The 15,978-nt window shown below is 46.0% G+C and overlaps 1 protein-coding gene across 1 annotated transcript in view; it reads right to left on the reverse strand.

Annotated features, from left to right (window-relative positions):
* Positions 1 to 15,978, reverse strand: part of Kiaa1549l (KIAA1549 like) — a 110,061-nt gene that overhangs the window by 81,795 nt on the left and 12,288 nt on the right. The window contains exons 6-8 of the mRNA XM_059258912.1: positions 11,039 to 11,201; positions 9,105 to 9,164; positions 2,803 to 2,954 (exon numbers count right to left, since the gene is read on the reverse strand). Of these exons, the coding sequence (XP_059114895.1) occupies positions 2,803 to 2,954; positions 9,105 to 9,164; positions 11,039 to 11,201 (375 nt within the window). The remainder of the gene's footprint in view (positions 1 to 2,802; positions 2,955 to 9,104; positions 9,165 to 11,038; positions 11,202 to 15,978) is intronic.

Below are 15,978 nucleotides of genomic sequence, written 5' to 3' on the forward strand. Positions count from 1 at the left end.
AATAATGTGTAGCCCTTCCTTTGACACCAAAGAACTGTTATCATCCTGGAGCTCTAGTTCCTAATCTTTGTATTCTCTACACAAACCTTTTCTTTATTATCTTATAAAATCATCAAACTTGCTAACAAAAATCACACCTCACATTTTTTTACATGTATGTGTGCATGCACGCACACCCATGTGACATGATGCATGTGTGGTCAGAGAACAAGTTGTAGGAATGGGTTCTCTCCTACTATGTGGGTCCCGGGAATTGAAACTCAGGGACTCAGGCTTGATAGCAGGTGCCTTTACTTGCTGAGCCATCTCAGAGGTCTGCAGCCCAGCATTTCTACTTGCATTTTTAAATGACCCAATATGTTTCAAAAGCAGAAACATTTCTCTCCACAGGGCACTCAAATATCTGCCTCACAAGACTGCCTAGCAAGCCCTTTATTGTTAGACATTTAGAGTGTGACTTTTAACTTTTGGAATTACAAATTGATAATCATATGATTTGATTCTGACAATCCTATGATATGGATATGGTGTCCTGTTGTATGTTTGCAGGCATGGTAAACATTGAACGTTTAGGATTTTAACTTTTGGCTCTTAGAATTAGCAATTAAATGATAAACATTATAGTATTTTCAGGGTATACATTACAGATATTGGGTTTCATAGAACATAAAAAAAATTACAAAAATGTTTATAGTAAGTTCATTAACAACATCAAAACCCCTGAAAAATCCAAAAGTCAATAGTTCTAAACTGAACAAATGAGTTATGGGAAGTCATAACTCATTTAGCGAGCACAATAATAGAATATAGAATACATTGAATATAATATAATGAAATGAACTACACCAGTTCATATGAATGTGGATTACAAATTACAGGATATAAAATTTAAAACAGAAAAAACAACATGGCATATTTTTAAGGATCTACACATGGGGGTTAAAATCTATACAGAAAACACAGGACTAAGTTAATACAAAGTTCAGAACCATGCTCAACTTGGATAGCAAGAAAGGGAATATAATTTTAAAAATCAATGCTCTGTGTGTATGTGTGTGTGTGTGTGTGTGTGTGTGTGTGTGTGTGTGTGTGTGTATGTATGTTGCTCTTGCCTGTTTGCCTGTGTGGAGGTCAGAGGTCACCTTTAGGTATCTTCCTTCATCACCTTGGTTTTTGAGAGTGTCTTTCACTGAACCTGGAGCTCACTGATTTGGCTTGACTAGCTGGCTAGTGAGCCCCAGGATCTTCCTGTCTCTGCCCTTCCTGTCCTGGCGTTGAAGGTGTCTGCTGCCAAGATCTGCTTTGGATGTGTGCTCTGGGGATCCCAACTCAGGTCTTCATGCCCTGCAGTAAGCAATCCCCTGGCTGAGCCATCTTCCCAGACACATCAACTACAGAAATAACTTTAAATTCTAGCCATCTAAATCTCCATATTTATGAAGAGACGTCATCATTTATAAATGTCTCAACCCAGAAGAAAGGCCCCTGGGTGGAAAGATAATGGAAGCGCCATTGTGTGGATTTGGGGAGGCGGCTTAGACATGTCACTCCTTGCCCTAGTGGGAGAGGAGGCGGGCAGTGTTTGAACAACCTGGCAGAGGTGAGTGATAATTCAAATATCTATTAACCTCACTCATTTCCAGCTTGACAGCACTTCTTACCAAGATTTACCCACGTATGAGGTCAGAAGCAATCTATAGCATCTATATATATCTTGAGATTTGCAGAGAGAAAGAAATGCCACTTGCTTCCCTCTGACATGCCATCTCTCTGCAGTCTCGGAGACGTGCAGAAGTGTTAGGGTCACAAGTAGCACTGGGCTTGTAAGATGTCCTTTCTCTCCCATGGACTGATGCAAACCACTTCACAGCTGTGTGGTCATCAGTGACTTGCTTTCTGTCATTAGGAGAAGCATGGATTGTAGGACTTACATGCAACAGACCTACAGAGGGGAAATCACAATCCTGTCTTGTGAAATGAACCACCTTTTTACCTAGGGATGGCTGCCATGGAGCAAACTTTCAGAACCAAATTGACACCCAATAGGACAATGAGCACAATTCACGACTGTGCATAAGGAGACGTGAAGTGTCTACCAAGGCTGTGATGCAACTCATGCTGGGGGGGAAGGTGGATGACTTTCAAGAAGTCATGGCGATGTGATCTGCAGACACATTGTGCTAATGTCTGCAATTTCCACATAGACAACATGATACCGTGCATCTATGCACACTTGGTCAGCTGTCAATCAGGAGTTCATGGGCCAGCAGAAGGCCACACTACTAGGAGGGCATCTGTAATGTGAGCTAGGTCAATTAGCATAGCATGTTAGAGATGGAGTCTCAGTGGTAATGGATGAAGTTCATCACATTTATGCTGCATGGGTTGGTTCAAATATGCTAAGGACATTCCACTCTAGGAGGAACTGGATAAGGTGTGGAGGGAGGTGTAGATAGCCCCCACAGGGACAGCTGCTGTCTTGACTACCCATGTCCCTTAAAACTAATCCAGAGAGGCTTGTGCTGATAGTTTCTTTGAGAGATATTGAGAGGAGGGTGAGAGGTAACTTGGGAACTTTTTGCTTCATGAATACCTAAACGCATACAGACTCCTTTCCCAGTTATCTACTTACTGCCGAGGAAGGAAGACTGACCGTCAGCCTTGAAAACTTCAGAGGAATGTCGATCAAATGGCTTAAGTCAGTTGACAGCATGGATGCGGCCCATGTAGTTGTTTAGTCTCAGAAAACACATTCCCCCCGCCACCCCCCAGTCATTAGAAAACCCCAGTGCACACACTTACCTGCACAGTATAGCTTCCCAAGGTGGTGGCCCGTTTAAACCGCCGGCTCTGTTGCTGGGACATCATGAACAGCTGGGCTAGACGCTGCTCCATGACCCGGGCAAAGCTCTGGTTGTGCAGGCCCACCAGCGAGTTGTCCACACCCTGGAGCACTGAGGATGCAGAAGGCAGAGGGGACGCTGAGAGCCCAGACTCCCTGCTGACTCAGTAACTACAGGACCACCTACCCTGCATAACCAAGAAGGGCCACCATGCCCTACTTACAGTGGGGCTTGACCAACCTCACCTACTTCTCCTCCAAGGCAGGTCATGAGTTAAGAATCTTTGCCTATTACGTGTTACACATGTTGGAAAGGTTAGCGGCCTGCCTGAGACAGTAAGTACATCGAGGAAGTAGCAGTCAGGGTATGAACCCAAGCTTGTATGACTCCAAAGCTTGTGTCTTTCTTCTGTAAGCTGCGACATCTCACACACTGCTGCATCAAACCCAAACTTTTACAGATGATACACCCTGCAAAGTCACAGGGACACAGCCAAGCACAGGTGCAGCTAACTGGGGTTTGGCCTGGTTGCAAACCCTAACTCAGGGTTTAATTTTCCTTCTCAATAGCTTGGTTAAGGATTCACAGAGCCGTGCTGGAACTTGAATGCACACATTAGGGCAAACTATGCTGTTCAATATCTTTATCTCTCCCTACTAGGTAGGATCCTTATTACCCCAAAAGCTGCCCTGGGCCCATCATGTCCTCTCTCATTCAAGAATAAGACAACTTAATGGAAGGAGTGTGCCCTCTCTCATTTCTGGCTTTTGTCAATTACGGGTCCTTCAGCAAGCCACTGGAATCCAGCCCTCTGCTAAAAGGAAGGGTACCTCACAGCAAGCACTGGGCTAATGGGCGCTAAGGATCAAAGGGGACAGGATGCATAAGGCAGTTTGGCCCTGTCTGTGGAAGGTACATGGGATCTTTTCCTGGCCCTTACCTCTCCTTGGTTAGATCTCAGCAGCCATTTCTGGGACAACAGGAGACACTGATTATGGAGTTGCAAGCCCCTGCTAGTGCATGGATGAGAGCTGTGATGAATACAGGGCCTCTCTAGAGCTTTCTAAAGGACAGTTGCCTGTTTTCATTGACGTCCAGAGTCCAATTCCATCCTTTGGGACAGCTTCCCCCCAAGGACGCAAACAGTGCCTTCAGACACAGTCACACCCAAAATTCTAAGTGTTCAAATTGATTATTGGGTTTTTTTAAGCGATCAAAACTCACAGGGGATGGGAATGGAATAGAAGAGTCTTCATTTAATAGAGTTTGTTCTAACACAGTCCAGTCCAGGATCATGAATACCATCCATCCACCACTGTACAGAAACAGCCCCTCCTTGTGGTGGTATTGTATTCCCCAAAATATTGTGCACCCTAGTAAATTTATCTGGGGTCAGAGACAGAACAGCCACTAGATACAAAGGCTAGAAAATGGTGGCACTCACACCTTTAATCCTAGCATTCCAGAGGTAGAAATCCTCTGGATCTCTGTGAGTTCAAGGCCACATTGGAAACAGCCAGGCATGGTGACACACACCTTTAATCCCAAGAAGTGAGCCTTTAATCCCAGGGAGTGATGGTAAAAACAGAAAGATATGTAAGGTGAAGACCAGAAACTAGAAGCTTTTAGCTGGTTAAGGTTTCAGGCTTTGGAGCAGCAGTTCAGCTGAGATTCATTCTGGATGAGGACTCAGAGGCTTCCAGTCTGAGGAAACAGGATCAGGTGAGAAGTTGGCCAGGTGAGGTTAGCTGTGGCTTGTTCTGTCTCTCTGATCTTCCAGTGTTTACCCCAATACTTGGCCTCAGGTTTGATTTTATTAATAAGAACTTTTAAGATTCCTGCTATACCTCCTAAAGAGCATGCTGTCTCTGCAGCCTCTGATCAAGGCAGGTGTTGCATGCAGCCAGCACCAATGATGGAATCTCACACAGGGCCAGACCGAGCCGTCAAAAATGACTCAGAGAATGACACTGATACGCGGATCAAGAAATAAAACCCACAGCTGGGTCTCTGCAATGACTTCTTTGAAGCCATAAATGCCAAATGATCGCCCTGGAGGGTATAAAGCACAGCTCTAGGGCCCTGGTGAGGGATTCTAGATGGTGTGCCCGCCAAGTCCCTGCAAACAGAGAGGAATGCTGCTATACTGCTCTGTCAGTGCTCTGCAGGCTCTCAGGGTCCCACAGGGGGTTCCTACCTCAGGCAGGAGAGTCTGGTTCAAACACACCCCACGTAGTAAATATACAGGCCAGACCGCTGAAATGACTTCTAACTAATGGACAAGAAGGAGAGAGCGGGGCATCATAGATTGGTTTACAGGAACCTCGGTCATGATTCAAAGGCAGACACCAAGTAAAGGCAATAGGCAGCCTTCTAGGTGATGGAAATGCTCTAGCAGTTAATGGTTGTTTGTATTGTGGACATTCTCTAGGCCACTCAATTGTAAGTTTAAGATGCTTAAAATGCGACATTTTACTTTATCTGTGTTTTTAGTCCATTTCTCTTTAAAATGACAAGCTGTCTCTAGGAAAGCACAGGAGAGCGTGGGAAGCACTCAGAGCAGGACAGTGATGAACATCTAGATGGCTGGAGTTTGTGCCACTGCAGCTCTCTAGAAAGAGTGGGTTCTTCTGGTGTCAGCTGGGTGGAGCAGGGGTCAGAAGCAGGGGTGTGAGTCACTGCTCCCCTTCCTGAGACAAGCCACATAGTTTCTCGGGGCCTCAGTTCTCTACTGAGCGAACTACTGATTGTGAAGAAGAAATAATTCAGGAAACAATACTTTTAATGCTGGTGCCATAGGACACCGCTGTGTGGAAGCTGTTGCTATCACACGGCCCCCCCTCCTCCCCCTTTGCTGGGTACATTCTTCAGAGGAAGAAATGTCATGGAAGGAAAGGGATCTGTGCCCCTGCGCATAGTTCCCCTCCCTTCTCCCAAGGTTCACAGCACATTCTCCTTGACCCTGCCTGCCTTCCGGGAAGGCAGTGGAGGGGCCTGTACTCACATCTCCCACAGAGACACAGTAGCTCAGACCCCTCAGCACATCAGCCAGGGTTCTCTTAAACACCCACTCTCAGCCACTACATTTTCAGAGCAGAGGAGGCGTTCCAAGTCCCCTGCTGTGTTCAGAGGAGCTAGGTTAAAAAGTTCAAGACTGTGACACCCCCTTCTCGTTTTATTTATAATCACACTGGGCTCTAAGATCCATTAGCAGGCATGGGTCAGCCTCCTGAACCTGAGCTAAATTGTTTCGTTTGTGGTTGAATCCCACACATTCAAACTCCGGGAATCTTCATGCTCAGCTGGTGTTCCTCCTCCATTCTACAGGTGAGTGTGTGAAGCCCAGGGGACCCAGGGGACCCAGGGGGACCCAGGGGGACCCGGGGGACCCAGGTGACTGGCTCTAGGACACACTAGTAAGAAGTAGAGGTGAGACGAGAAGGAAGTCGCTCATTACTGGATCTCAGCCACTTCGTCTCTAGGGTGTGAAACAAAGGCAAATGTATACACCAGAGACAGACTCTTATCTCTATTAGTGACCAGTGGGCTGGCCGATTAGTCCAGGGCTAGCTGGTCAGTGAGCCCCAGGGATCTGCCTGCCTCTGCCTCCTCTTTGATGTGGGTTCTGGGGAGTCTAAGCCAGGCCCTCATGCCTGCATGGCAAACACTTAACTGACTGAGCTATAGCTTCAAGCCCTAGTCACCAATATCTGGATATCTCTACCTTGCTTCATTTCTCTAAAACAAATAGCAAGATCCTCAGATGGCAGGATAGTCCATAGGTTTTCTGTAAAGAGAAGCTGCAGAGGCCATCCAGTGCTGGTGATTTTCCGTCAGAAGAGGACCCACCCTCTGCCAGAGGAGGAAGTGTACAAGATACTCCAGCTAAGTCCAGTAAAACAGACAAAAGCACACAGAGTGTGTAATAGAAACTCCAGAGAGGGGCAGTTACTACAAATTGAAAAGGACAGGGCTTGTGGTGACGGTCTGGGGGCCAAGGCCGAGTAAAGACTCTCATTGCTGGCTCCCGGTCATCAGCCTCTCCTTTCATAATAGGGCAGACTAGCAGAGGCTTCCCAGAAGCTTGTAAAGTGGTCGTGGTTCGTATGGAAGGCAAGAGGGTCATGTCAAACCGTGGTTCCAGTTCCTTCCGAGCACCGACTGATGCCAGCTGCAGAGAGACAGCGATAACTCTGTTCTGATCACCAACTGCAGTGCCAGCAACAGCAGTGAGGAAGGAAGTGACAGGAGTGAGCATGAAGGGTTACGTCCCCGCAGAGCCCAGGAACAAGACTGTGTGCATAGCTTTCCTTGAGTTAAGGCCACCAAAAGGAAGGCACGGCAAGGCACCGGAAGATGGGAGGAGATCTCACCAGGGGCTGTCAAGGGCAGCCTGTGTTGAAGAATGGATTATGATCACTGAATGTAAACTTTCAAGTTCAGAGAAGGGGGAAGATCTGGGAAGGAAAAGGCACCGTGCTTGAGGAGGGCACGCGATTTTGTACTCATTATGGAACCCGCTGGCTCAGACGTGTGTTGCTGGGTTGGCACGGCCTCTCTAGGGTTTGCATCCTGGTAGAGTGGTTTCTGGTCTGTTAAAAAATATGCTTCTTCACTTTGCCTTCTCAGCAGTTAAAACGATCTCTGGGTACCAAAGACCAAAGACCATACAGTGGGGGCATGTGGGTGATCTGTCTTTTAGAAGAGAGTACAGGCAGCCATCTTGCAGCTGGGTGGAAACTACTTGGATGGAATTTTAGGCAACAGGCCACCTGCCACTGCTTGGGGCAGCAGTGAGGGAAGGATGGATGAGGGAAGGGAGCTCGAGCAGCTGCTTCCCTGTACACATTTCCATGTCTGGAAGGATCTCCCTAACTCCTCATTGACGGGCTGGACTATGTTCCCCAAATCCACGTGTGCAAGTCCTAATGCCCAGTGTATCAGAGGGTGACAGTATTTGGAGTGAGGGTCTTTGTAGGGGTAATGAAATTAAAATGAGGTCATGAGCACGGGCCATAATCCAGTGTGTCTGGTGTCCTGATAAGAGAAGGAAGTCAGGACAGACAGACTCAGGGAAGAACAAGTGGGGACAAGTGGCGAAGGTGACCGACTCCAAGCCAAGGGGATGGGAGGAAGACGTAAACCCATCGGTGCCTTGGTCTCAGACTCCCAGAACACGGAGAACGGAACTCTCAGTTGTCTACACTCTGATGGCTGGGCTGGTCACTCTCCCTCCTACGACCAGCTGTCCTCTCCATTTGCCTCAATAATGTCGTTTCTCTCATTTTAGAGCCACTGTGAGGCTTTTGGAAAACACAAACAGAATGCTTTTACTGTTTCATAATGTTCAGCTGTGAAATGTCAAGGGAAAAAGAAAATGCCACCAGAACTCTCTTGCTCTTCGGCTCCCACCGGACCTCATCCGCAGGGCACACCAGGATTGGGGTGGGGTGGGTCGTGTGCCCCGAGAAAGAGCAGCACACAGATGGCCCTCTTCTGGCTTTGATTTGGGTTTTGTAGGACAGTATGGAAAGGCCTGCCATCTGTTCAGACAGACACCCACACAGACATGCCCCAGACAGCCACTGTTGTGGGGGTATTTGTACTCTGTGTAGATGTATTGCTATGATTGGTGTAATAAATAGCTGAACAGCCAATAGGCAGGAGGTATAGGCAGGACTCTCAGGCAGAGACAGAGAAACTGTGAGGAGGAACTGAGGTACTTGATTTCACCAGCAGACTTGGAGCAGGTCGGATGTGCCATATGAAGATGAGGTAACCGAGCCACACGGCAGAACGTAGATTGAAAAATATGAGTTAATTAAGTTATAAGAGCTAGTTGGGAAAACGCCTAACCTAAGGCCAAGTTTTCATAATTATTAAGTCTTCTCGTCATTATTTACGGGCTGGTGATCCAAAGATAGCCTGGCAAGAAAGCTTGCTACAAGTCACTCACACAGCCGTGCCTCAGATAACCACTCATACATGTGTGCCCCAGACAGCTGCCCACGGAGAGGTGCCCCAGACATCACCCACTAGTGCTGCTGTGAGACAGGCTGAGGATGGGATTGTTGAGGTAACAGTTTTAAATTGTTTATCAGTAATCATCTTCAGGGTGTTCTTTTCTCAGCTTCCTCAACCCCTTCTAGCCCTATAGAAGGAACTCCTTGACCAAAGGACTCAATCCTGTCACCAAGTGCCACCGTTTTAGACAAACCAACCTTGTGGTACAAAGAGGGACATACAGAAATAAGACATTACCTGTGATGACCCAGTAGTCTCTGGTCGTTTCTGATATATCAAGGTTGGGATATTCCAGTGCTAAAACAAATAAAAAACACATCACATTTCTTGGGTAGGTTTTATGAGTAAACATTATCAAGGGAAACACAGAAGTGACAAGCTGGTGAGCAGCTAGGTTCCACGCTGCCATTTCTGGGGAATCTGTGGCACACAGGTCAAACTCTCGCATTGTGTAGAAAGTTGGCTCATTAAAGAGACAGTTTCCACCAGGGGCTGAGATTCAGGAGTTTCTCTCTTTGACGTTTTCCCTCCAAGCCTTCTTAAATGAATCAACATCTCTATCAGTACCCACAGTTGCAGCCTGTCTTCGCTGGGGCTTCCTCTGTACAGATCATCTAGCACCATGGAGGTCTAAGGAATGGTTATCTCTTAAAGGGATCCTCCCAGCGTTAAGGGCTTACTTGTGGTACCCCAGTGCTGGGAGAAAGAGCTACCATCTTGCTTTACCAGCATGGTGACTATGAGAACTGACATGTAAAGGACTTAGCACAGTGCCTGACACACAGTCAGTGCTCAATAAATCTTTCATGTGTGTATGTGTGTGTGCACATGTGTATGTAAGTGTACACGTGTATGTTTAAGCCAGAGGATGATGGCAAGTGTCTTTCTCAATTGCTCCTCCCCTTATTTTCTGAGACAAGATCTCTCATAAACCTTGAGCTTGCTGATTTGGCTAGCCTGGCTGCCAGTGAGCTTCCGGGGATCTTCCCAGGCCAGCTTCCCAGCACTAGTGTCGTTACAGTTGTGAGCACCTCACCAGAATGTCGGGTACTGAGATCAAACTCAGATTTTCAGGAGTGCACAACCAGCGCTTTGCCAACTGAGCTCTTCCCCCAGTCCCTACTGCTCTGTTCAACTTAACTGTGATCATTATCAGAATTTAACCAAGCTGGTTCGAGAAAGTAGCTCCTGCACCTGCCGCCCTGTGACGACAGCCGGCCAACGTCTTCCGTGACATAATCTTTTTATGAAGTTCAGAGTCATCCTTACTGCCTGAACATTTGTAAGATCTTTCCAGTAAACACACATTCAAACAACTTCTCAGTGGCTGCTAAGTGACAAGTACACCTTTTACACACACACACACACACACACACACACACACACACACACACACACTTAACACACGCATGCATGAGATCTCATTTATTTAGAGTATCAAAACAACTACAGAAAGAAATTATGAAACATTTTTGCTAATGGGTATATTTTAAAAGGAAATCTTTGCCAGTGACCTTGTGAAATATAATGATTAAATTTAGGGTACAGACCGTCACTTCTGTAGCTACCCAGCAAATGTCTAAGTGACAAAATGTGGGCTGCTCTGTCTTCAAAGTCCAGTTGACTGCACAGTAATGAGGATTATATAACAAGCATTACAGATAGCCAGGGCCTCAGACTACGGGGACTTCAAGTGAAGTCACGACACAAATCGCAAAGTTTGCATTATGCTGTCTGTAGCCAGCTGGACCCGAAGGTCTAGGAACATTTGTGGAGGGGAGAGAAAACCATGGTAACCTGGACTTAGGTAACCCCTAAGGACAGATGCTCTGGAAGGCAGTGCTCAGAGCACAGTCCCCATGCAGCTATATTAGCTGTGGGAGAGTGGACATCCTGTGAAAAAAATTTTTTTTTGGGGGGGGGGGGTGGCTTTAATTTTTTTCTTACAGTTTTGCACCCTCCTCACAGGCTTATTGTGAGTGTCAAGCAAGGGCTCTCTTGCAGTGTGCAATGAACTTTTTGTCAACTTAATCCCCATGTGTTGCATTTTTCAGTTGCTCAAGATAACACACACATGCAGCGTAGCACAACAGAGATTCTTCTGCTGCGGAGAAAGATACCCAGGGGAAACCACAGGGCCTGCTCCAGGAGGCTGAGGCGCACGTACTCACGTTCAGCGATGGTGAGTGGAGGGTAAGTGAGGTAGAATCCTACCAGCTCAGCTGAGAGCTGGCTAAGGAGGCTGCTGGCCACGGTGCCGTTGAGGAACGAGCTCTGATTGCCCACAGCATACACCAGCGTGACGGCTTGGGAGGCATTGGACGTGCTCACCATCTGAACGACACAGGAGCAAAGGGGAAGGAGACATACCAAACAAGGTGAGGGTCTGTGTCCCGGGGGCCGAGGAAGGGACCTTTCAACAGGAGCTGAGGGTCATGATGGGAGGGTAGCGGGGAGACAGCAAGGAGGAAGAAAGAATAGCAAGTCATTGTTTACAGACTGCAGGCGCATGCCAGGCACTGGGCTATGGGCACACTATCTCCATCTTGATCTAACCCTGGAAGGAACGTCTGTTTAGGACCATCTTTCACAAATGAGGAAACCATGGCCTAGAGTGACAGGGATTTGTCCAAGGTCATACAGCTCACTTGTGACAGAGTCAGGATTTGAACCTAAGCAGTCTTCATTGCTGGCTCTTAACTACTCACGTGTCTTTTCCGGGGCCTAAACTGACTCAAGTGATCTTTATAATTCTGGAAATATAAAGCAGAACATGGAGATATTAAAGGAGGGCCCAACTGTCAAATGTTCGGGGAACTTCAGGTTGAGAGGAGTATGCACCCAGTGTTATGAGCAAAGTGACTGAATATGAGCATAACAGGAATCCAGAAATACAAAACAGATCCTTCATGGAGCAATTACTTTCTTTTGTGAACCATGAATTTAGCATGGATTATGAGAAAAAAGTTCTCTAAGATAACATGGGTTTCTCATGCTCAGTCTTATTTCATTTTTAGTTGCTGGGGAAAAAAATGAGATTTTTCTGGGTCAATGTACGGATAAAAATATCTCGAACATTTGAAAAACATGAGCAGGAGAAAAAATCACCGGGCTGGTGAGATGCTTTTGCTGGATGACGTGCGTGTGTCTGCCCTTTTCTCTCCAGATCTCTCTGCCACTGTCCTGCACGTCACAAAGGACATCCTGCAGGCTAGCCCTCAAGGACTACACGATGGTTTCTTTGACCACTGGTGTTAGCTAAAGGGGGATGAGTGGGCATGGGAGAGAGGAAGGAAGGGCAGGGCATTGATGCCAGTCACCCTCCCTGTGGGCATCAGGGCCCAGGTATAGCCTGGGCACTAGGCTGGCCCTGCCCGCACGCTCAGCTGAGGCACCTTTTTGGAACTCTCAAGTTCCTCTTGAATACTGTCTTACCCACTGGGGGCTGGCTGCCACCTGGCTTGATGGGACCTTTTCACTCAGGCATCATCTCTACAGCTTTGCTCTCTGTCCTGATTCTGAAGAAAGCTGCTCAGAATAGCTTCTCCACATTGCTGTCTACTTTCCCCACATGTGACAGCTTTCTCTCTTCCCCAACCAAGAGCCATAATCTCCTGATTAAGGATAACCCAGCCAACTTGTCTGCTCAGCCCTTGTTCTCCTCCCAGAAAGTATTTCTGGAATGTGTTTCAGCTCCAGGTATTCAGACCTCTGTCCCCAGGTGTGCAGGGAAAAGCACTTTCTGAGGATTCGAGAGTCCCCTGGGAACTGGAACGATGGCTCAGTGGCTAAGAGCTAAAAGCACTCGGGTCTCTTTCAGAGGACCTCAGTTTGATGGGTAGTACTCAGATCAGGTGGCTCACTACCACCTGTAACTCCAGCTCCAGGGAATCCAATGCCCACTTCTGGCCTCTTAGGGCACTCACATGTATGTGTGTGTGCACACAAACACACACACACACACACACACACACACACACACACACACACACACCATGACACACAAATAAATAATAAAAATAAATCATCATCATAATAAAACTTCTATCTTTACCACTATTGTGAATATTTACTGAATACTTGTCACCTTTCAATAAGTAGCATTATATCTCCCTGGACCTCCAAGAAGCCCATAAAGCTAGTAATATATAAATATGTATATATAGATATAGATATGTGTGTACACATTCATAAAAATTGTGTATGTACATACATACATGCATGCATCCTATAGTCAACCAGGTAAGTTATACATTTTTGTTGTAGTAAAATATATAAATCAAAGAATTAATATTTTGACCATTTTTAAGCACATAGTTCAGCAACATTGAATAGATTCTCATTTTTTGCCAACCATCACCAACACCATCTCCAGAACTTCCTCACTGCCCCCAACTGTAGCTCTATACCTATTAAACAACTCCCAGTTTCTCTATCTTCTTATTCCAAGGTTGCTCTTAAAGTAAGATTCCTGACTGTTCCACAACTCTAGATATCTGGTAGAGGAGAAATCATACTGTAGTTTTCCTTCTATGACTGACTTACTTCACTTAGAACAATGACCTCAACGCCACCCAGGCTACAATAGGCACCAGAATGCCCTTCTTGTTTGAAGGCTTAGGAACACTCCAGCACTTGAATAGACTACATTTGTTTTTCATGTATCCATTTGATAGACACTTGGTTCACGTTTGGCGTTTTGCCATTGTGAACACTACACAAATACCTATTTTAGCTCCTAGTTCCTGTTTTTAATTCTTTTTGATATGTAGATGGACATGAAGCTACTGGAACATATTGTAACTGCATGTTTAGGTTCTTGAGGGTCCATGCTGCACAGTGGCTGTCCATTGCACACCCCTCTAGAAGCATACAAGGACTCTAACTCCTCCATATGCTCACCAACACTTACTATTTTCTAGGGTTTTGTTTTTGAGAATGATTGTTCTAATAAATAAGAAGTCATGTCTCATAATTGATAGGTCCAATTCTGTCTCCCCACCCTACCTCCCAGTCTCATCTCTGTTTCTGTCTGCCTCTCTCTTCATGGTGACATAGTTAAAACCCAGGGCATAATGCATACTAGACAAGTACAGCAAAACTTATCCCAGCCTTCTGTTGCCACTAATTTTCTTTTAATTGATGCATAGAAGAAATTCTTTCTATTTCTTTAAGTTCTGGATATTAATCACTTATCAGACAGATGATTCGTGATTCTTTGGGTTATCTTTCACTCTGTTATTAGTGTCTTTTGATGGGCAAAGTTTTCAAGGATGTCCAATTGGTTTGTTTCTCTTGGTCCTGTGGTTTTCCAATAGGGTCCAAGATACCCAGGCCCATGAAATCTTTCCTCTATGCTCTGAGCTCTTTAGTTCTTACATGTAGGTCTTTGATCCACTTTGAGATGATTTTGGTTGATAATGTTAGGTGTAGCTCCAGCTTCCTTCTTTTGAAATGTGGATACCCATTATTTAAAAGATTATCCTTTTCCTCATAGACTAACCTTGATAACAATAGTAGATTTCTTTCTGGCCTCTATATCTAGACCATTGGTCTCTGTGTCTGTCAGAAAAGAAAGACCACACTGTTTGGTTATCATAGCTTTTTTAAAATTAATTTTGAAACAAGAAAGTGTGAAACTTACAAAATGTGTCCTTTGTCAAGATTGTTTTTGTTCTTCAAGGTCTTTTGAGGCTCTACTTGAACTTCAGGATAGATTTCTCTATTTCTGTCTTTATAAATGTCACTGGGATTGGCGTGTGTGTGTGTGTGTGTGTGTGTGTGTGTGTGTGTGTGTAGGTGTCCATGAAGGCCAGAAGAGTGTACTGGAACCCCTGAAGGTAGAGTTACAGGTGGCTGTGAGCTGCCTGATATGGGTACTAGGAGCTGAACTCAGGTCTTTCAAGAGCAGCAAACATTCTCAATTGCTCAGGCATCTCCCTCTGCCCTCCTCTCCCCTTCCGCTTTTTGAGACAGGAATATGTACCCCCTCCTCCCCCAACTAGTCTTGAACTTGCTATGCAAGCTAGCCTGCCCTTGCATCTACAGCAATCCTCCTGTCTCTTTCTCCAGAATGGGATTTCCATAGGGATCACATTCAATCTACAATTCCCATTGGTGAAGATTGAGATCTTTATAGCTTAATGTCTCCCAAGCAATGAACACAGCCCTGTTCCCACGCCTTTGTATCTTCTTTAATGAACTCAATCGTGTCCCTTTATGAAGCCTCTGACTCGCTCACTCATTCTGGTTCGTTAGCTCATTAGACCACAGCCCACTTTGTTCTCAGCATCTTTCTCCTCTCACAGTAGCATCACGGTCCCCAGAAAGCCACCTCCCTTCTCCATTTTGTCCATGTGCTCTGGGCACAGCTGCCACTCCCCATGCTCCAGGAGTAGGCATCTGTGCCAGACCATGTTGACAAGGATATTTCATCTCCTTGGTCACAGTAATCAATCCAGAAGTTGCATAGCAGGACCAATGAGAGCCGGTCTCAGGGTCTGGACTGAAATGATACTGAAAAAGAAAAAAAGGGGGGGGCTCTTTGGTTCCACAAGACCATAAGCAATAAGAACGAGGCAAATCTGGAAGCACCAAGGCCCACTCAGTAGAGGTAAGAAGTGTGCTGGGGCTGGAGAGATAGCTCAGAAGTTCAGAGCACTTGCTGTTCTTCCAGACGGCCTGGGTTCCTTCCCCAAGGACCCACAAGGCATCTCACAGCCATCTGTAACTCAAGTTCTAGAAGATCAGACACCTTTGTCCGGCCTCCCTGGGCATTCTGTGTATGTGAGGCACTAACATACATACTGTAGGCAAAGCATATATACAGTAAACATGAACAAATCTTCAAAGAAGAAAGAGGAGGGGGGTCTGGAGGAAAGCAAGCCAAGAGATGAACAGAGAACTTCTGAAGAAACTGTTGATGCACCAGGATCCAGGTATGCCTCCAGCCAATAGGCTGTGAACTTCACAGTGGAATGAGCCCATCATTGCCTCTTTCTGCTTATGTCTCATAAGCTTGGATTCTGTTATACCCTCATTGAGTCAACTGTAATCTAGCTTCTAATATACCATGTGGTTTTTTTTAAGTCACTTTTCCAATGACTCTGAT

This window comes from Peromyscus eremicus, chromosome 4 (genome assembly GCF_949786415.1).
Source record: "Peromyscus eremicus chromosome 4, PerEre_H2_v1, whole genome shotgun sequence".
Classification (NCBI taxonomy): Eukaryota; Metazoa; Chordata; class Mammalia; order Rodentia; family Cricetidae; genus Peromyscus; species Peromyscus eremicus.